The sequence below is a fragment of the Neodiprion fabricii genome, chromosome 4, assembly GCF_021155785.1.
Source record: "Neodiprion fabricii isolate iyNeoFabr1 chromosome 4, iyNeoFabr1.1, whole genome shotgun sequence".
Lineage (NCBI taxonomy): Eukaryota > Metazoa > Arthropoda > Insecta > Hymenoptera > Diprionidae > Neodiprion > Neodiprion fabricii.
Window position 1 is genome coordinate 41,021,305 of NC_060242.1, and position 23,169 is coordinate 41,044,473.

General features: G+C 40.9%; 2 protein-coding genes across 2 annotated transcripts; one reads left to right on the forward strand and one right to left on the reverse strand.

Moving 5' to 3' along the window:
• Window positions 1-9,315: 9,315 nt before the first annotated feature.
• LOC124179593 (sodium-independent sulfate anion transporter-like) lies at window positions 9,316-16,506 on the forward strand. The gene is made up of 11 exons (XM_046564149.1): window positions 9,316-9,667; window positions 10,917-11,095; window positions 11,180-11,375; window positions 13,944-14,164; window positions 14,313-14,457; window positions 14,523-14,687; window positions 14,778-14,939; window positions 15,121-15,261; window positions 15,434-15,579; window positions 16,002-16,163; window positions 16,273-16,506. Coding segments are annotated over exons 1-11 (1,665 nt in total). The 5' UTR covers window positions 9,316-9,666; the 3' UTR covers window positions 16,420-16,506.
• Window positions 16,507-17,359: 853 nt separating this feature from the next.
• Window positions 17,360-23,123, reverse strand: LOC124179594. The gene is made up of 3 exons (XM_046564150.1): window positions 22,602-23,123; window positions 20,429-20,570; window positions 17,360-18,157 (listed from the first exon to the last, which is right to left on the reverse strand). The coding sequence occupies exons 1-3, from the start codon at window positions 22,739-22,741 to the stop codon at window positions 17,936-17,938; spliced, it is 504 nt and encodes a 167-aa protein (XP_046420106.1). The 5' UTR covers window positions 22,742-23,123; the 3' UTR covers window positions 17,360-17,935.
• Between the last annotated feature and the right edge of the window lie 46 nt (window positions 23,124-23,169).

Sequence of the window (23,169 nt, forward strand, 5' to 3'; positions counted from 1 at the left end):
TTCGCACAAGTCGTTTAGTCGTTATCGTAAAATTGAAAGCGAGAGTCGATGCAGACGAAGATCGCGAACGACAGAACCGAGGTCAAGCCTTTACCTGTGTTTACTGAATTGGTTAAATTATATCTAAGTTAGACGGACTTATTCGAATCGTGTACAAAAAGTTTAACACATTTCAAATCAAATCAAATCAATCAAAAGAATTCTTAAAATTTGGGTAGAAATTTTTTGTTACAAAATTTCCGAACAATTTCGCGATTTCAATCCGTTTGTTTCACACAGTGGCAAAGAGGAGATAAACCAATTCTTTGAACGGGCCGTTTAGAATTGCCGATTACGAACTCGCAGCACAAAGGTAAATTCCAGTTCGACTGACCCAATTCTCAACCGTCTACCAGATGGGATCAAAACAATGTAATAATAAAGCTTACTTTTTTACCACTAACCGCCATTCCGGCCTAACGAAATTTGACAGGCACGCCCTTTGTTTGTCGCTAAATTGTTTGCATTATTTGCCTTTAGATGCGGAAATGTTTTTACGCGAAGAACGAAAGTGTTTTTGTAATTTTTTTTTTTTTTTCAAATTTAGAATTAGCGATCCGAGAAGGATAATTCGAAGAATTGACGTACGTCAATCAATCACGTTCCCTGACAATAATCAACTTTGATCCGCTAAAGATTGTAACAAAATTATGTAATCTTCGTTCACAAGTCTGGCTGAACTTTACAAAACGATGAAATTGATCGAGAAAGGGTCGCGAAATGCGTTTTCAAAAATCCCAGGCGTAATTGATTTTGAAAAATTCCTGGATTCACGTTGTGTCACGAACCGATTAAGAATGATAAAAAATAATCGATTTTCGATTAAACGTATTATTTCATTGCGATTAATCGAGCATGATCGATTACATTTCAAACTCGATCAATCGACCTACACGATTATTGTTTCTCACAATCGGTTTTTGTTCTTCACTTCCATGAACGTTGCGGTACGATATCGATTTACGCGATTAAAGTATGAATTATTGTCATTGTCTTACTTACTCAAGTACGTATTTGATACAACAAGTGAAAGATAAATGAACGAATTTACCTGAAATCGAAAAATATTTTAAATGAAACGATAAATTATTTAAAAAACTTTTCCGCTTTTAAGACTACAGATTGAAATTTACGAAATTTTCGTCTCATACGCATCGTTTTACAAGAATACGAAACAATCGATTAATCGATTAACTTTCACCAATTGAATCTAGTCGTGTTCGTTTATTTCAGCGGACTCGATTAGTCGATGCATCGATTATATTCAGGTTAATTACCGTCGCTTAATCGAACGAATCACACGATCTCAATGTCAACTTTAACGGTGAGTTTATGCTCACACAGGAGTCTGAGAATTATGCCGGCTTTAGCTCCGAATTCCTGCTCAATCGACTCGACTCGTAATTGGTCTCATTCGAATTTTATGCTAATGAGATAAAACTCATTTCACCCCGATTAAAATCAGCTCCCTCGTTTAGCCGAGAACAATTGAACCTACGGTGATACAGAAACGCGAAGATCTTGATAATCCGCTTGTCACAGCCGTCTGAAATGTCTGTTCCGGACCGGAGCGCGATGTTAAGAAGGGATTTGGAGCGTCTTAAAGTGGACAAAATGGATATTCCAGTTGTTGGAAGGACTGACAAGAGATCCGGATTTCCTCTCGGATTGTTGCGATCGGTTCAATGCTTTACGGAAAAGCGACGTCGCTCTTTGTCTAAACGCGCTCAACCAGCGCTCGGTTACAACAATGCTTAAAGCTGCTCGCTGGGCGAATTCGAAACTCGCGTTGCCCCGAAGCAAACAATGTTTTCCAGTGAAATGTAAAGTTTGCGGTTGGATATTTCGCATCGGTTCAATATTCGTAAACGCTCGACGTTTCTGCAAAGCGCGTTATTCTCGGACCTCGATTTTCATCGTCATTTTTCCACAAATCCTCTTACGTCGAATATATCCCTTGCCTTCATGCCTACGGAATGAATGAGTTTTCCAAAATTTTACACTGAAAAATATGCCGCGAATTTTCCGAAAATTCAACGTCACGTCGACGCCTCTTACGAAAACTTGCTGGGTATAAAAATCCATGAAGACCGATTTAATCGTTCTCAATAAAATGTGATAGTTGTTACACTTTTTTAGACAGATTACGCGCAGCTTAGGTTAGAACTACTTGATATAAATATAATAAGACCCATATCATATATATATATATTGATAAAAAAATCTGGAACAAATTTAAAACATCTGTAAAGAAGCTGTTGAAAAAAAGCACACATTTTTCTAAGATCCGCATCGACGACGCAATTTCGAGGATATTTATAAATTTATTTTGACGCGAATAAACGCACCTCCGCATCCGCAAATTGACTTTCATTTCGACTATGGGCACGCCTTGAGCCTCGCAGATCAGAATGTGATTCAGGATTGTGACAATTTCTTCGCAATTGTACCTTACCTGTGAGTATAATGCAAAAGTCCTGAGATCCGTTGTGATTTTGCGATACGATGAGGCACTCGGGAGTCGATCAATCTTTAGGTAAAGCATCGCTAGTTACGGCTTTGAATAATTGATCAACTTAGCTCGGTTTCAATCAGGATGGAGCACACTTAGCCTGCTCGGATATTCCATGAATCCATATCTGGATTCGGGTGGTTAACTCTTGCTCAACATCGCTTTGTGCATTCGTTATCGTCCTCAGGGGTAAAATATTCGTCCGTATCGCACGCGAAGCTTGCGGGAATTACGACCTTAAGGAGAATGAAGAACGAAGAAAAAAGCTGATACAAAAAATGTCAGATCCCTCTGAAGTGTGAATTAAGAGCGAACGTTCTAAAATCTTACCTATTTTTTTTTTTTTTTTTATAAGAAAATGAATATACTTACAATTAGGACAATTTGAGTTTGAGGGCTTTATTATTTAAAGTCTGAAAAACATTTTAGAACTTTTTTTACCGAAATTAATAACAAAATGGCGGAATGGTGTATATAAGTAGCGAACGACCACGTTTTCAATTCGGTGGCGAAGATTCCTCGGTCAATTTTTATTTGACCGACTTGAAATTTAGACACAATGTTAAAAATTTGTTTATCGATTCGATCTCGCGGCTAGATTTTTCAATTTCAATCATAAGATTTTATTACTAAAATTTTGCGGTTCAAACGTTACATCCTCCAGACCTCGTATACTTTACCCACAATCTTATAATCACTTTACACCCCGCATCCTCTTCTTATCTTCACCGAGTCAGCAGGTACATTTCTGAACTGCAACTAACGAGTTTTCTACCTTCTCTTAACTCTTCGCTTCCAACCTAGTCACTTATAATTACATCTCTCCATGCCAATCGAAATCCTTTTTCCAAGCCGACTCCTTCGCACTGACCATTGTTATAATTCAATTACCGAGTCAACAATAATAAACCAACCGTACCATTTATATCGTCTACTTCCCTTAAAACCGATCCCTTTCTTTTTCCATCATTTCCTGCATTTGGAGTAGTGGCACGTAAGTGCATAATCGGTGTATATATATGAAAAAGAGTTTTTTTTACAACATTCGGACTACGAGCTCGAACCTGAAAAAGTATTTTGACTCAAGAAAGTTTTTCGATGATGTCAGGAGATGCGTCACCTCAAAAGCCCTCGAGTTCGGAGTCGTTCGCTACTCACATGCGCCATGCCACCATTTTGTTATTAATTTCGATGACAAAATTCTAAAACGTTCTCGAAACTGTAAACAATAAATCCCTTAAATTAAAATTGCTTCAAGTGTTTCCGTTATCTTTGAAAAAAAAAAACAACTCCTGAAAATAGGTATGACTTTAGACCGTTCAAGAGTCGTCGATAGACTCCTGCAAGGAATCTCGACGCTCTCTTTCATCGTCAACACCGTAAAGAAGGAGATGAAAAATGAAACACCAGTCGTGGGAAAGTCCACCTTCAATTTTCCGTCGTCTTAAACTTCTTCAGCCGCCGTTGACCTGAAGAAAAATTCTCTGCACGTTCGCGCGGGACGCTCTTGAAGAAAAATGCCGAGTAGTTTTCCACCTGCAACGTGCATTCTGGCTCGGTGCAATATCGTTCATCCTTGGAGGGCTGCACATGCCGTCATGTAACCGTAAAGCGATCACCCGAATCCACTCCCTTATTTAGAGCTCTAGAGAACTGGAGAAATTATAATCCAGCCGAGAAAAGAAGACGATAGAAAAGCAGCTCTGTTCATGCTAAGGAAGAACGCGATCTGCCGAGAAATGGATACGAATTTAAGCGCAATAAGTTCCATGCTGTGCTTCTTGAATGCGAGTGTCAAATGCATCGCGATTGTTTCAGCAGGATATCTCCCTGCTGTTCGTGCAACGAAAACGAATCGTATATCACACGACAATACGTCGGGCACTATACCGGGACGATCTTTTGAAACTTGAAAATCATCTGCGCATGCGCGCGTTTTATCCGCCGTTCTGCGCGCAGGCTGGCCATCCCGAGTTTTGAGCTGTCAAACTTTTTCTGGCAGCGATGTGGTTGATACGAATTTTCGAGGTTAGAATATCAAATAATTGAGACAGTGACACGGAACGGTTCGGGAAGCATTTGATATTGGGTCGGAGAGTTGATTCTTCAAAGAACGGTCGGAATTTAATGCTTATGCTCTTTGAAAATTCAAACGTACACATTTCGTGTAGGTTGGCACGCCTGCATCGCGGACAAAAATATCGCTGCGGGAAGATGTCGCCAATCAGTGAGATTGAATTGTTTGGCGCAGGCGCGGTTGATTTTCAAGAGATTTTCCCTGTATACTCCGATAGTCGTTGGCCGATAGCTGTTGCAGTATATTTCATGGCCAAGTCGTAAATTTCACCGATCTGCAATTTGTTATATTCCGATTTTGCGATTGCAGATCAGTGCTGGCCGAGTTGTTTTTGGATGAAGTACCTTGTTAACTGTCACAACACGCCGTAAGGTTTGGTTAGTTTTTTACCGTTCGTGAACATCGTAACGCGACGATATGAATAACATTTCTGCTCATCCTCTGGGCTTTGAGCTGATGCTTTGGCGCTCAAAACTCGCTGGAAATAATTTGTGATATAACGGCAACGTGTACAAGCAGTCGCTAGGCTAAGTTAAGCTCAGCCTTTTGATGTTCAGTCAATTTTCGCCGAATTTATTGACAGTAAAGGTTAATTGATGTTCAACCTCTCGTCAATTTTTACGATCACGTTTCCAGCTTAGTTGAAAGTATAACGAATTTTTCCTACGGGTTACGCGGGCTGTTGAAACGCTCGGTTTTTTTCCGGATTCCATGAAAAGAAATAACGAGTGCTGCTCTTTTACAGGTTTAACCAAGGGGTTCGACACACGTGATATATGGTGTACACTTTTCCGGAAATCTTGTAAAATCTATTGAAATCTCTGAAATTTTTTGAAATCATTGAAATATCTGAAATTTTCTTATGAAAAAATTGTTTGTAATTCCATGAAGTCTCTTTTAATCTTTTAAAATCCTTTGAAATCCCTGAGATCTTTTAAAATCCCTGATATCTTCTAGTCTTCTGAAATTATCTGAAATCTCTTGAAATCTTTGGAAATTTGTCGACGACTTTTGAAATCTTTGAAATCTTTTGTAATTCCATGAAGTCCCTTGATAATGTTTTGAAATCTCTTGAAATCGTTGTAATCTTGAAATCAGATCTACATGAAATGGATGAGTCATTAAACCCGCGGATTTAAAGACAAACCAATTCACGGGGATCGGGAGCATCAATTGGCTGATGTTTCAAAGTCCTAACGTGTAAATATAACTCACGAAAGACAGGAGCTGCGTAAAACGTTTTGTTCTGAAAAACTTGGAATGTCATTCCAATATCGTTCAGGCAGGTAGTCGCAGCATTCCTCGAAAATGAATACTTGGAAAAGCTCCAAATATTCGACTGCAGTCCTTCGCGTGCAGACGCTTGTCATTCCATCTGCAGGAACGTTGAAAATGGTTGAACCAAACTCTGATTGTAATCCGAGCAGACAAGCTGCTCTGTCCGCGTCTCGCGTTAAGCTTGGCAGGTATGTTTCGCCCCGAGTTTCTGAACGTTCAGGGGCAGCCTGTAGAGTGATTGGACACCGGATTATTTGGCATCGGTAATGTCCTTCGCCTGTCCGGCTACTCAGCGATCGAACTTACTTAACGGTCCCAACGAGGGGATGCTGTCCACCACCTATAGTGCGAGAACTCGCTAAAAGCTCCCCAACGAAAAAAGCTGGCTCAAAACTTTCCTCATACTGTGCAACAGATGCATGCTTCCGCATTAGCTACGAAATTGCGGAGTTAAAATTTACTCCCGAGAGCTGCAGCTTTTTCCTTCGAGATTTCATCAGAACTTGATAAAGTATCCTCATTCATTATGCACGTTCAGATTATATCCAACCGGTTGCAAACTGTAATATAAATCAGGTAGTCGGAAAAGCACATCGGGGGCGATGAAAGTTCCTTCCAAAAGTCCAACGACTCCTCGTTCGTGTCTAAATTTCGTTCTTCCATCTCACGTTCGTCTTTAATAACTTTCTTAGCACGATCAGCACGCGTTAGGAAATTTCTTTTTCACATAGGTGTACAAGGGAGTTCAAACGATGCGATCGTAAAGTGCAAACATACACCATCAGCAATTGCTGATTGTAGGTACAACTGCAACAGCTCACTGACACATTTTACGAGATCAGCGAACGGTGGACAAAGTTCCGAAAATCGCCTTACCACCAAGTTTACGAATCGTTTAATGACACCGTAGGTTGGTTCATTCTATATTTCGTAAGACCAATTCAGGAGCATCGTATCATAGAAAGCAACAGGTTTGCGACAACATCGATTGCTTTAACATATTCGATTAACGTAGTGTGCCTGTCGTGTAGTACAGTAAGATACGTGTACCAGTTATCGACACGCTTAGACCCAACGATCGACCCTTTTATTTTCCAAAATTATTAATTGTTGGCAAAAATTGTGAATTCCTTGACGACTACAACCAATTACTAGAGGCTTGGACACTACAAATTTAATTACTGGTAATTTTAGAACTAAGGATTAAACTGATACACCCAAAAAAGTTCAATAAATGGTACACTTACCTTATACCAGTATAACCGTATTGCTATATTGCGTCACGTTACTTCCGCTCATGCACAATGCGGGGAGATTATTCAGCGGTAAGTGAACGAATCCGAGTGTGAGCCGGGAATATTCGAGATAATCATGTAATGCACCTTGTCAGTGTAATTGAAAGGATTAAAGGGTAGCAGTTAAAAATCCGATGTTCATTCAAATGGATAACCTTTTTCGCGATAAATTTGTCAGAGCTTCAGAATTTTCTGCGAATCTTTAATCGCATGGCCGGTATTACGGGGTGCTGAATGGTGGATTATTACAAATTATAATACCCTCTTTCTGTGCTCGTTGAACATCGAACAAGTACCAGACAGCTGCTGAGCTGGAAAAATCGCGTGACCGTGGAACTTGATTAAATTGTCTCTTCTATACATTTTCTTTGTTATTTTTTTCCATCGAATCGTTTTCGATACCGCACAAGTGGGTTAGGATTTTTTCTATAGGTACTCCTTCACCGCCACATTCTAGTCCCTAAAACGTCTTCAATAGAAAGATTAAGGTGGTCCTTATTCAGGTTGTTGATAAATTTTTTCGGCCCCATCCTCCAAATCAACTTCAAATAACCAAAAAACACTTGATAACAAAGTTTTTCAGATTCTTACCTCAACTCTAAGACAGCCCGCTTTGTGATCGAAGTTTCTTGTGGAAATAAAATGGGAAAACATTTCTTTTTCGGTATATATTTTATTGTGAGAGTAATAGTGTTGAAAAATATCTGTAACTGCGAGGTTTTAGTCGGTATCAGTGCTACTAACGGTGTGAATTTTTTTTCGGACAGTAGCGCTGATGCCTACTAAAACCTCGCAGTTACAGATTTTTTCGAACACTATTATTACTTTTACAGTGAAATATATATTGAGAAAAAAAGTTCTTCCCGTGTTATTTCCATAACAAACTTTGATCACTAATTGTTTTTGAATTATTTGCAGTTGGTTCCGAGGGTGATGCGAAAAAAGTTCGATCACACCATAATAAAAAAATATTCCCTTCACTGTTTGCTATTTCAATATCACACCATTACGACCATTTTCGTTGTACATACCTATGGGTACCGACGTAAAGCATACACCTCTATCCTTGGCGGTCTCTTCGTCCCACGCTTGTTTCTAATAACGTTAACTAGGTCCCATTTCCATCCTCCCGAAGTTGGGAAGATCTTTACCCTAGTTGTTCTTGGCATTCGGCGTTTCCGAGCAAAGCGGAGGCTGGCGGTTACGGAGTCAAGGGTGCGATTAAGCCATGTAATATAGACGCGGTTGCCTTGTATACCTTACAGTGCGTCTAGTGCTCGGAACACAAACAGCCGGCAGGCAGGCAGGCAGGCAGCGCACCTAAATACTAAAATTTTATCGGTAACCGATGCTGCAGCATCCGTTATCGTTCCGGCTTTGCGTTAACCGCCAACGCTACTCCACAAAGGATTTATCCTAGACCGCAAGTTCCACCATGCACAGCAGCAAAATTATGTTCAGGTGAAATAACTGGAGAACGAAACGCTGTGATTTTGAGAGAGCAACGTTTCACGGTCCGTCTCACTCTTTAGGCACTGTACGTGTAACGACGAATTCCATTTTGGGTTGTATGGATTTTTCCAACCAAATGAAAATAAAGTCCAGGTAACGGATCCCGTAGATAAATTGAAATTCTAAACAGATTCCAGATCGGTTGATTCCGCAACTCTGGCACGCAACTTTGAGCGTTAAATTCGAGGATTGAGAGTTGGTATTGAAATTGAATTGCGCCTTCAGAAGTTCCCTCGACTTTGGTGGTAACTGATTAAAAGTTTCAATGCCAGTGTCGGGATTCTCGCCATTCTTGACACCGGGTCGAACGATGGATAAGGAATGTCTGCAGAGGGTCAAGGACGACGTATCCTTTGTCTACAAGCGATTCCTCGACGATCAAGCAACCGGATGATTGCCTCTTCAAGTTGATGAATGTGTGAAATTTAGCTACTTTGACTGATTTTCAGTAGCGAGCGTTAGCGAATTATCGCTCCAATCTTCGTAACCTTTGGACGTACAGACACGTATTGATAAGTGTTCGTTTGGAAAAGCTGTTCTTTGTACGAGATAAATAACCCCGATAAGCATTAAGGCTACATTATTTCTCTCGATCGCCTCGTCGATACCGAAAGCTGTAATTGCTGTATTGAGTTATCGTTATTCACTTTACGTCATCTGGTTCGACTTGTTTGGGAGAGAAACTGATACTGTGAAGTTCTCGACGATCAACCCTTCTGATGGCTTAACTATCAGCATTGGGATTCCGGCAGTGATGCGTTAATGATGGTGCGACTCAGATACGGTTACGCAATTGGTTATTACATGGTTCCGCGTTAATTGCAACGCACATCCATCACGCAACACGTCACAAGATTTAGATAGACTTAGATACCCGGTCAGAAACTCCGTTGTCACTACGTCCCAAAGAGCGTATCAACTTCGGTCGAAGAACAAACCGGACATTCAGCGAAAGTGAGTATACTGGTTTTGTTTTTATTGCTCAATTACAGTCCAAACAAGAGTGTGCTACACTTTTTTCTTCACACAGCCCATACTTGCTGACAATAGAGCCAGTCATTTTTGATCACCAATCCGTGCACACTGCGGTAAAATTGAAAACCATCGCGACTATAAGCAGTAGAACTTTATTTAGAAATTACCATTGATTGATAAATTACACTGATTATCAACAATTAACCGATTTCATTCGCCTGATCGAGTTACTGTGAATATTACCAACAATTGAACTCCTCAATGTGTCTCACCTCAATCTTTCCTTACAAACGATGAACCGTTTACTCAAAATTAAGTTGTACTGTATAGTCAATCGATGATATGGAGGAAATCGATCGATTGAAATATTTACCAGTGTATTCGAGGAGTGTAAGTTTATTTGAAGAGCATTAGAAGGATGGAAACGATTATTTATAAATGGCTGGAACGAGAATGAAATGCAGACGCTGGATGAATTTTTTTGTCAGTCTGTCCCCCGAGGTTTATACATCCTTCGTTCGAGCGTGTCGCCTTTGAAATATTAAATTATAAAGGAACTCTGGGAAACGTAGATAACAATAAAAGTTTTAAAAAAGCCGGGTCACTCCGTGATGGTTCTTCTTTTATGCCGGCGAACCTTCAGGTAGTAAGATTGTCCGAACTTTTAACCCCGCGACATTATATATATATATTGCACCCTCGTGCCGGTAACATCGAGACTTTATTGCCACTCTAAACTGAAACTAAAAAATGTAGAGATGTCGCGATTCGGTCCAAAGTGAGAAAGTCCAGAAGAGGATGTAAAGAATCTCCGTCTCGGAAGGTTCGTGCCACACGTAAACACTTGTTCATCCTCAACTTTGGACAAGGGTGCACGGATATAAGGTCCGATCCATCAGACGACGGTACCAAACTTCTCGCTTTATTTCGACGAAACATATGCCAGGTGGTGAATAGAGACGTACGAGCATTGGACTCAAGAGCAAAGGTTCCAAGGCACTTCGGTAAAACACATCCCTCAGTGTTTCGCTCAAGTTCGAAGCACTTTGGGAGCGTTAGTTGATTTTTCTCACCCTCCCCCTCCCCAACCGAACCAAGTAGGGATTTCCCGAGTGTATGGAGAGGGTAAAACGCTTCGATAAAGCAGAAACACGTTGTTTACCCGCTTTCCAAGGGAACAATGTCCCTGCGGCTGAAGCCAACTCACAAACATCTTCGACGCTTTCAGTGAAGCTCGGATGGACGCAATTAGCGAAATACGGTAAGCGGCGGCTGCCCATCCTCGCCTGGGCACCGGGTTACAGGCCAACATGGATCCTGCAGGATATGCTGGCCGGAATCACAGTCGGACTGACCGCAATCCCTCAAGGCATAGCGTACGGAATAGTGGCCGGTCTGAATCCAGAGGTATTATCATTGAGAGCGGATTTTTTCCGCAACGTTTCTCACGCGAGGTCAAGTAACACCCTTACGACTCTGCTTCTCTTTCAGTATGGCCTCTACTCGGCGTTCATGGCCTCGTTCGTCTACATATTTTTCGGTTCCTGCACCAACATCACCATCGGACCCACCGCCATCATGGCCCTCATGGTCCAGTCGATGGTCGCGAATTACGGAGCTGACATGGCGGTTCTGATCTGCTTTCTAAAGGGCTGCATCATCACCGTCCTCGGTATCTTTCACTTGGGTAAGCAACTGGTTTCTAAACGAACAGTGAAACGGGACTGACACGATATTCGAAATTGGGCACAAATCATTCTCACACCAGACGCGGGAAAAAAAGCGCGCAACGCGAAATCGTTGACGATTCGTTTTTTGCGTTGTGGAAATAGGCGAAGCTCGAATATCGAGTTTCGACGAAATTTAATACAGCTTCACCGAATCACTCAATTATATTATATACCGCAAAATCAAATTACACCACGCCAACACAGTTATTTCTGTATTACGGCCCCCATTACGAGATGCTATAAGCCAATTACGAGCGATTCCGAGGATTCGTCGAACGCGGTCCAATTAATTCCCATTCGATTATTGAACATCTGCAGCGTGTACCCGAATCGAGACAGGTGAGGTTTTGGTGTCCGTAACTAAACAAGGACGGAAGTTTAACGAGATCGCGGTCAACCACCCAAGGACAGAATTTCGGTTCTGTTTCTTCGGCTAAAATCAGGAACACATTTATCAATCAATCCAAACTTCGTCTGCGAGCTTACAATTAGACAAATTTCCTGGATTCTCTTTGCTGCGCTGCAGAGCGAGAAACGGGAGTGAAAACTTGCCACAGCGGACAATAATTGCGGACCGAAAAACAAATTTTGAAGAAAATTGAAAGCAAACATCTAGTAAAACTCATGACGTGTAATTTTATCACTTGCACAGCCCTTGACTCGTATTCGGTCCTCTTTATCATAGAATACATCACTTTTTTTTTCCTTTAACCTCACTGTCATTTGGAAATAATTCACGATTCTTTACTTTTCTGAGGTAAATAGTAAAAAAATGAATGTACAAATAAATAAAAATTTTACTCTTACTTGCCACTTGGGGTGTAGACTTTTTTGTCGATAATTAAATGAAGTTAAAATTAGTATTAAAAAAAAAAAGAATTTTTGTGTGAAAATAGCCATTTTTTTTTTGTTAGTTCTGTTACATTTTTTTTTTTTTTTAGTGTACGTAAATTGAATTTTTTACCATACGAACTGCGTGATTCTTGGAAGTAAACTGTCGATGTATTTTAAAAAAGATAGTTTTTTTCTATAACAATTTTTGTCACCGGGATGTGAAGCAAGCCAGTCTGACAAGCACGTGATTTTACAGGAGCGTGGCAAGTGAAGGCTGGTAATATGATTGATCGAAAATGAAATAGCAGAAGCGAAACGTCGAAAAACGAACGAAGCGTAAGACAAACGTGTTTTTTTTTCCCTCGAATGATTCCGGAGAACTGATCTTCCCTTTTGAATGATAGATAAGTAGCCCCAGTTTTTATGGACGACAGCTGAGTATGGTTAAAAAATTTACGTGACCTCGATCAATGTTTTTAGCTCGTTCACTTCGTAAATTTCAAGACTAATACAGAGCGAGGAAGTCAACCAGTCTGTTTCCGAACTGCCGTTTCGAAATTCTCCTTCACCACTAATATTCGATGTCCATTTTCTCGATTAAGACCATTCAAACGTTAAAGAATATGTAGTCGACGATGCAAAGGTTCGACATTTACTACCAAGGCACAAAAAATGCCCGAGGGATCGACAAAACGTCCATAAAATCGTCACGCCTGTGCACCAATATATGTATTGGCAATTGTATTGTTCAGTAGAATCAATAATTCCGCCAAGGCACGTAAAGTTATACCCTAACGAACCTATTCAAGTTCTTCAAATACCAAAGTCGAGTACGGAAGTTCGTTTAAAATACCCACACTGACGATGAGTGATTAACGCCTCGAGAATTCCGCGGAAATTCCTTCGTCCAGAGTTATCCTTTGCCAGACAAGACCTGAAACGCTCCCTGCGAGATAGTTGACTCGAGTTTCATGAAAATATTCTCTAGAGAATTACCTTGAGCTTCTGAAGAAGAAGAAAAGTGGAAAATATTTACAGTGAATCCGTCTTTCCCGTTCCCACAAATCACTTCCCCTCTCGCCTCTTCTACCTATTCGGTCGATGTGTCTTGTACCATTTTTTGGATGCCGTAAATACCGTCGATTCCCTCGCCGCAACCTTCCACCTTTCCTCCGAGGTACCAGCTTGGCGATATCGGTTCGGGAAAAACATTCTCGTAAGCTTTAAAATTCATCGGCTCTTTTTATCAGTGGAGATGTATGGGTATTGATCGATGTCGGGTTGTCCCTGCAATTAGGCAAGGATCAAAGGTCCTTTTTAGGCTTCCGTACCTCAAAAGGTAGAAATGGAATCCTTACAGGATCAAGTCGTTGTCCGTTTGTCAAGACTCCTTTTTCAGGAACGCGTAGGCGTATCAATTTTAAATTAATACCAAATGCTAAGATTTACGGCCCCGTGGAGGTGTAAAAAATTCAAGCTTCCAAGTCATCGCGATAAAAAGATACGACCATTTAGGCCACATGTTTTGATACTTGCAAACTCATTCGTCAAAACCTACAGGATACTTCCCGTTGACCTAGAACCATGAAATTTGGAGAGAAGCAAGAAGTCTTTACGTAGTCCTACTTGCACTTGCATCAATTCTGACGAAATGACAATCGATATACCGATGTAATTATTTCTCTCCCAAGGATTTCTCCTGGACTTCATTTCACTCCCGGTAATTACTGGCTTCACCTCCGGAGCGGCGGTGACAATTGCCTCGTCTCAGTTCAAGCCGATTTTGGGGATTCCCGGGCCGAGTTCTTCGTTCATCGACTCCGTCGTCTCGGTGTTTACAAATCTGGACCAGATAGGCTGGTGGGACACACTCCTGGGGTTCGGAACCGTCGGAGTTCTGGTCGGCCTTAAGGTACCTCTAATTCCGCACGATTAATACGATAGTACCCGAGGGTGCGCAGCGTCCGTCTAATATTACGTTTGCCAATTTCTGGCCGGGTATGAAACGCACCCCGAATCCGAGGGCAACGCAGTAATGATATCTCGTAAATCGCAATCAGAATCTTCCGGGACGAAGGAACGGGACTGCGTGGCAAAAAGTCATGTGGATGATTGGTCTGGGGCGAAACGCGATTGTCGTTGTTTTCGGCACTGGGCTGGCTTACGCTTTTTACGTCTACGACATGGAGCCCTTTCGGCTGACAGGTGAGTGATGACTCGCTCTCTTCGAATCCCCGAGATCAATTTCACCCTGTCGGCATCTTCCACAGGGAGTATGGGCCAAGGATTGCCACCCCTTTCCTGGCCGCCCTTCTCAACGGAGTTTGGAAACGAGACGCTGACCTTCGTCGACATGGTGACAGGGATGGGTACGACGGTGGTAACCATGCCGATCATATCCACCATCGAGCACATCGCCATTGCCAAGGCTTTCTGTGAGCTCATCGATTAACTCGATTATTCATCGTCAGAAATGCTACCTAGGTAATTTTCATCAACGTTGGTTCTTCTTCGTCTCTCTTCAGCCATGGGAAAGTCCCTCGACGCGACCCAGGAAATGCTGGCCTTGGGGTTGTGCAACATATGCGGATCTTTCGTTCGGTCGATGCCGGTCACTGGGTCCTTTACAAGAACTGCCGTCAATTACGCCTCAGGAGTGAGAACGCCACTGGGAGGGCTTTTCACGGGTGAGTTTTTAATCTTCACCGACTTCCTTGCACCGTCCAACTGGATGTACTCCAGTCCGGAAAGCAATTTCCGCCGAAAGTCAATTTTGGCATACCTTCTAAACTAAGTCTGGTGTAAAATTCGTTTCCACTTCCAGCATTGTTCAGTCCTTCGTAATATAACGAAATTACTTTCGCTTAGGCATCCTGGTGCTCCTGGCAGTCGGTCTTCTTACCGGCACCTTCAGATTCATCCCTCGAGCAACGTTGTCCGGTGTCATCCTCTGCGCCATGTACTACCTGGTGGACTTCCCAACCTACGCCTTACTGTGGCAAGCTAAGAGTGAGTACCGCTGTTATACCTTCGGTCAAAATTCTTTCTCTCAAACCTCGTCTTAGGATGGATTTTTACTACTTCATCAAAATATCCTTTACCATATCCCCCATTTTCTCGCCCTGGATGGGCCCGGAGTTCCGGTTCATTTGTCGTTTATGTCGACATTCGTTTGCTTCAGAGGTGGACTTCGCAATCCTCATCGCAACCCTCGTCGCATGCGTCTTCCTAGGCCTCGAACTCGGCATCGTCATAGGCATCGTTCTCAATCTCGTACCATTGTTCTATTACTCGGCTAGACCGGAGGTTGAGATGAGGGTCGAACAGGTATGAGAAAATCTAATGGATGAAATTGTCAGTTAAAACAACCAATTGGGTAAATGATTTTTCAACTGGAAACGTGCCGTTCAATTTTTGGAGTTAAAAATCTAACACGATTCCTCGACCAGAGTTTAATTATTTTTGACTTTCTAGCTATCAAACCTTTTCTCAATCTGCTGACATCCTTAGATCGTGTTATTTGAATTTTCTCATGTTCATTTCTATCACACTGCAACGGGAATATTGTTTCGCTTTCGTCCACCATCATTGGAGCAAATAACACGACTAAAAAAAAAAAAAAAACGTTAAACGTTATTTTCATCCTATTCCTGATTTTTTATTCAAACGATGAAGGGTTACACTCAATTCCACTGTATCTTAATAAATTGTCAATAATGATAAATCGTTTGATTTACGTGAATCTTCAGATCGAGGAAAAGTCGTTCATCCAGGTGATGCCCGAGGAGACAGTGTCCTTCCCCGCGGCTGAGCATCTGCGGAACGGTATTATGAAGCTGTCGGAGAAAAATAGCTCGGACGTTATATTCAATTGTAAAAACGTGAAGAGGATCGATACGACGGTTGCAAAGGTCCGTGTGATAGATTTCGTATCTAATTTTCACCATGACAAGGCATGACAAGAATGGTGGACGGTGGACCTTTCCCGACTCAATTACCAAAAGCATCCTTTCGTTGCAGAACATCAAACTCCTCGCGAAGGATCTCTCGGTCAGAGGACAAGAAGTCACGTTTACTGGTTGCGCCGAAAACGTGAAGAGAATCCTCGGAACCGTGGCTCCGGAACTCACGAATCGATTCACAAAGGACGAAGGACTCTCCGTTTGAATTTCAGGCTCACTTTTGTTGCTTGTAAAATATGTTCACAGGCCTGATAAATGTTTTGATTACGTGTCTCGGATGGTCCGCGATCCATGACTTGATTTCGTCCTTTTGATTTTCCATATTCTCACGCACTTCTCACAACGTTCGCTAATTTCCAGTTCTTCATCTCTGCGCTGAACCTCCGATGATGTACAAAGCGAGGTGCCGTGACAGGTCAGAAATGTCAACTCTCTGTAGAGCGTACAATAAATTATTACGCCGTGTAATTTCGGCATGGTACGTTACACATTAGAGTGATTATTTATACACGTTGCGTACAAAGTGCATCGCTTACACTTTGTCAGAGTGTACAGCAGGAAGGAGATTAGCGACGCAGTATCAATTCTTAATTGTAATTACCTTAAGTATTTCTCGAACGGCACCTGTGTACTAGCATTGTAACGAATGTAAGTTTGTCAGTATTCGCGAACGCGAATGCGGATGCGAGTATACATTTTTAAATCTGGCGCCATTTCTCTACGGCTAAAAGTCGACGATTGATTGAGTAACTGGTACAACATGCAAGCTGCATACACAAATTAGCGCCACTTGCATCTTATTCCGGAAATTGCCAAGCTGATCCGAACTGAGTCGATTGTATGTTCGATCATTTGACGACAAATTGATAATGGAAACAAATTAATTTTGAGGTAAGAGTGTAATTCAAACGTAAAGACAAACTTTAATAACAAATTCTCATCAGCAAACTATTTTTTTTTTTGTCTTATTTAATATTATATTCACAAATTGTATACGCAAAATATAAAGTATTTGCGACAGTCGCATTCGCACGGATTTCGCGAATGTCAAAAAATATGGGATTATTCGTTACATCACTAGTGTGTACAAGCATCGTTAACCGAATGACAGGTTATCGAAAAAAATCATACAAGTATAAGTTCGTTGAAACAATATTTAAAAATTCTGCAAGCACTTTACACATTACTTACCTACAAACTAACATTTAAACTCTTAAAGGTTAATTCACGTGCCGAGTTTACGATGCGGAAAGTCAAATAGTTACCAAATTATTATCACGATCTGTTTACCGCACTGTGATCAATTTTTTATACATGCATATATATTCTACTCGATTCGGCGTAAAGGATATACAACGACTAGGAATAATGAAACGGTGATTTTGAACTAATCGCCGAAGGTTAAACTTATATATACAGAGTGTTCCAAGTGGGATTGTTAAGTTGACTTCAAAGGTATTCAATGGTACTTTACATGATACGCGGATGAGTGGCATCAGCACGCGTTGTGAACAAGACCGGCCCTGGGCTGGGTGTTTAATTTCTGCACGTATGAGTAGTTACGTTGGCAACGTTACACTCAGGGTTCATGGATAATTATTCTGAGAGTAAGCCCGGAATATCGTACGAGATAATTAACACGTATAACACTCTGAACAAAGCATCCTTAAAGTTAGGATATTCCACATGTGCTGGGAACTGCGTTGAAGGTGGGGGAAAATTCACCGGCGAGGAACAGAGACAGACGGATTTGGGACGGGAATTGGGACCTGATGTGCTATCTGGAAGTGCTGCGTCATCGTTTCCTCCGGTTTCAGGATCCAGAAACAGGTGGTGCAGTAGGTGCCGCAATGGTACTTGACGTGGGTGGACAAAGACAGTCGCGTCGCCAATCGCTCCTGGCAGTAATTACATTGGAACCGCAGGATCTTGCGCTCCGGAATCTGCTGGACGGAAGGATAATCGTTAGCTGAAGGTTTCGATGATGGGATCCTAATCACCCGCAAACGAGATTTCAGGGATACCCAAGAACAAATGAAATTCACCTATTCGTTAATTTGAATTTAAGGAGGAGCTGGGGATACAGCTTGGGCGGACTAAAATCATGCCTATTTTTAGAAGTTTTTTTTTCAAGGAAAGGAACATACTTAGTGCTATTTGACATCGGGGGTTTTATCATTTATAGTTTCAAGAATATTCTAGAATTTAATCATTGAAATTAATAACGAAATGGTGGCATGGTGCATCTTCTGACATCACTGTCCAACTTGTAACACATGGATTTTTCTTTCAAGTCAGCAGCATTTTTTTGGATTCAAACTCGTAGACCAAATTTTCCAAATACATACGGTTATGAACAAAATATTAAATTTTTCTATTACGTCCAGCGTTCCGCCACACGTCTTTCCCATCTTCTTCGACCACTTCTTGTCTCTACCTGCTAACTCTTCCACATTCCTCATGATAACGTTATAGTTTCCATCTTGTCCTATTTCTATCCAGCCCCACGCCACTCGCTATCACCGTTACTCTGCTAATTATATTCTCCACTGTTCTGAATTCTCGCACTTTTGGTCGACTCGTACTCTTTGCCCCAAGACACTTGTATCCAATCGTCCATCAAAGACAATTCTATTCCATCCTCTATCAAGTCTACTTTATTTCCAACCTTCGTCAAATCAACTTCTATTCCTCCGTTCGTATAATCGACTTCAACTTCAACTTGCAAGTTCAACCTCAGTTCCAGTCTAAATAATCATTTCACGAATTCCTAATCGACTTCGCTCGGTTACGCAATTACACATTCCTCATTTATAATGAAGCCTTTGTCAGACAAAAGGTATACCTTCTCCATCTCATTATCACTCCTTCTATCATTCCCGGATCGAGGACAACTACGAGACCGGACCTGAATTACCCAAATAACATCGTGGGTGGGTATAGAGGTGGTTCGATAACCGCTCGTCGAATCAACCCCCCTCTATCCCGTAACATTTTGACCAGAAAATCGTTATAAAAGTATGTATAAAAAAATTTTGCGATTGAAATTGAAAAATCCAGCCACGAGCTCGAATCGATGAGCAAGTTTTAAAGATTGTGGCAAAGTTTCAAGTCGATCGGTTGAAATTTGCGCCACCGGATTGAAAACGTGGTCGTTCGCTACTTATATGCGCCATGCCACCATTTTGTTATTAATTTTAATCAAAAAGCTCTAAAATGTTCTTGAAACTATAAATAATAAAGCTCTCAAACTCAAATTGCTCTAAGTGTTGTTATTTTCTTTAAAGAAAAAAACTCCTAAAAATAGGTATGATTTTAGACCGTCCAACCTTTACCCCCCCACTTATATCTCCACGACTTACCCCTCAATCGATGACTAAAATTGGTACTTGGTAAACTTTGTTAATTGAAAGTCACTGCTCACGTTAGTCAAAACCATTAATAATACGCTACTTCGGAGCGAATTTAAATTTTATTTTTTTTTTTTGTATTGTCAACTATTAGTCGTAATTCGCGTAATCCGTGGTCAAAAATTTCACCAGGGACGCATTTATTATTGAAATTATTCGAAGGGAGAAAAACACGCATGTTTTTGAGTGAATGAAAACAATTCGCTCAACTTTTCGCCACAAACACGGGTTAAACGCGATAAATAAACGAACGTTGAAAGTTTGAAATCTACCGCGGCTTCGCGTGCGGGTAAATTTGCCGTAAATTTGTCCCGTAGATTTTACTGCTGTGGCTAAACTTCTGTTATACCTTATAGCTGTACAGCTTCTCGCAAGCGTGTTTAGACAAACACATCCTCATGCCTATACGTATACGCGTAAACTTTTCCGATAAAGTCTAAACGGGCTCTACGTTCCACCTAGGCAGCTTGAAACGCTAGTAAGTTTTTCTGGATGCGATGAATTCGATCGAAATTCAGTTGAACGTTTCGCCAAATGTTCGAAATCTAATAAGTTAGTATTTATTTTATAACGAGCCCATTTCGAAAAAATCAAACCCAGTATTTGAGTGAAAAAATTGCTAACGCTTCTATATTATATACTCGTAAAAAAGCTAAAAAAAAAGTATTTTGTAAAATCTTATGGGAAAGAGAAGATGCTTCACGGTTCTGCGGAGAGAACCCAAATTCGGATAATTCTGAATGAACGCGATGCTGAAATTTCGTAAATTCGAAGGGTTCGTTCATCAGAGTCCCCAATTCGAACCTGATCAGCGTGAGGCTCGGCGGATTCATTGATTAATTCGAGTCCCTCATTGGTCGGGATTACCGCGTAACGAGGTGGTTTTGAATCTGATCCAAGTTTCCTGCGAAGCTGAATTGGCAGGACGATCTGCCGGCGTATTTCGGTCTCTTCATCGGCCCCTGCAATTTCCTGTTTCTGAAGAATTCTTGCCAATCCGGATTGTTGGCCCGAACTTTTTCCACTTGTAATTTGTAAGTTCCGCGGCTGAATCAATCTCAAAAGGCCGACAGGATTCTTGTTTAACTTTGTCGCACTCTTTGCAGCACCTCTTACTTGATTTTCGGCAATCGCACTCGGCGTTATAAAACATCTGAAATTACTGCGCGGTTTTTTCAATCCTGACAGTAAACATTTTTCCTGAAAAAAGTTAAAACGGATGAAATAAATTACACTTCAATCTTTGCAAAAATTCGATAAATTCACTGCTTGGTGAAAAATAGTAATTTTTCATCAAAGCAGGGTGCGGAATTTTATTTTATTCATCCTTATCCGTAGACAATTATTTTTATCAGCGGTGAGGAAAGGGGATTGTGAAAGTGGTATAATATCGATTGGTTTTGCAACGGCATACTAAGTTGACTTCCCTGTTATCCCTAATTTATACCAGCACATATTTTTTCAGCAGACCCTCCGAGCCTCCGAACAATGTTCGGCTTTTAGCCTGGCGCTCGTTTTACATGCCTGTACTTAAGAACATGTTTATGCATAAACATTTACCTCGAGTAACACGATATCACCCCTGCTATTTCGGTTTCGAGTTTTTGACACTTCAGCAGCGTTGTGTAATGATTTAGTGCGTTGATGTAAAAGCCGTTGAACTGACTGACGTTCTTAGTCAACTAATCGAATTTTCGATATTGATTTGGCTCTATCTCTCGTCATCGGAAATTTAACGTAAAGATGTACGAAATGAATTCCGATCGACTACATTATGGAGAGTAGAGGTAAGGAGGACTATCTTCGTGTATAGAAAGTAGCAATTTAACGAATGTAAATTTTTAAGTATTCGCGAATGCGAATGTGCATTTTTTAATTTGGCAGCATTTCTCTATGGTTAAAAATTGACGATCGATTGACTGACAGGTGCATCATGCAAGTCGCAAGCACACATTAGCGCCGTTTGCATCTTATTCTGAAAATCGCGGAGCTGATCCGAACCAAGCCGATTGTTTGTTCGATTATTTATCGACAAATTGGTAACGGAAAAAAATAATTTGGAGGTTAGAGTGTGATTCAAACGTGAAGAAAAATTTTTACAATAAAAGTCCATTGTTAAACTAATGTTTTTTTTTTGTCTTATTTAATATTATTTTCACAAATTTTATACGCAAAATATGAAGTATTTGTGACAATCATATTCGAAAAATATTCGCGCAATTTTTGCGAATGCAGATGCCCTGCGTATGTTAAAAAATAGGCGAATATATGTTATATCACTAACAGAAAGTGTCCATAAAACAGGGTACAATTAAGATGGCGTTGCTGTAGCAAAAGTTTCACATCTAAAAAAATGCGTCAATCAGATTGAATCGTGATTGTTTATCAGCGCCATTCCGGTGACTTGTTGAACTACTATTTGCCGCTTTTTGACGGACATTTTTTCAGTTGAAAACCCATATGAGATACTTCTCCTCACCTCTACCCGCCATAGACTACATGGCCCGTCAACTGTTACAATTTAACGTGAACGTACTTTAATTTGAGAGCGACTGTCTGCCAGGGCAACCAACCGTCATAAATTTAGACGACCGTTTGCCGCGATGCATGCAACTCCGAAAGTATTGACAGTTGACGAAAAATTTATGAGGTTACATTTATGACGGTTGGTCAACTTGGCAAACAGCCGCTCTCGGATTATTGCGCGTGCGCATTGAATCTTAGCAGACTACGAACCATGCAGTCGTTAGGAATTCACTCTATGTAATTATGGACCGGGAAAGTAAAGTTAGAGAGCAAGAAGCAGAAATACATCATGCGCAAGAAACAAAGAATTACTTGATCGAAGGAAATATTTTGCATCTACAAGAATAAGATTTTAAGCTGTTACAACAGGACTGAACTTTGATGATAATTGTACAAAAAACATCCCCCTTTCTTAACTGCTTATAAGTAGAGTGAAATTCGGAGAAATCATTTTACCTTTCTCATGAGTTGAAACGGCGCCGGTATGTCGTAGACGAAATCTTTTTTGGTCATTTTTTCGCTGATGTTACGGTTACACCGTAAATTGTACTTGGACGTGTCGGTCGGTTTTAGATTTTGGAAATTCTCCATTTTCCTTTCTCAGGTAGGCCAAAGCTGTAGTCGCTTTTCAATATCGCGAAGGGAGACTCGCGTCGCGTTATTCCGACTTCAGTTGTTGTTGTTACGTGTTAATTTTGTTTCATTTACATTGCAGTCCGTCAACGCTCACCATCCGCTCGGTTTGTGCCAAATGCGATATGCGATGCTTTTCTATTGTTGCGAATCATAAATTAGCACGATATTAATATGTTGCGGTGAATAAATCCCCGAAGAATCAGTCAACGGAAAAAATTATCAGTGAAAAGATTCCAATGCCGTTCTTGGCTTCGTTGTCACCTAAAAAAATGTCGAAACAAGAATAAAAAATGCGAAAAAATATAATAGCTTTTGATAGCGTTTTTCGTATTACTTTCATTTTAAGGATCGAAGAAAAGCATAATGTGATGAAGATATAAAGC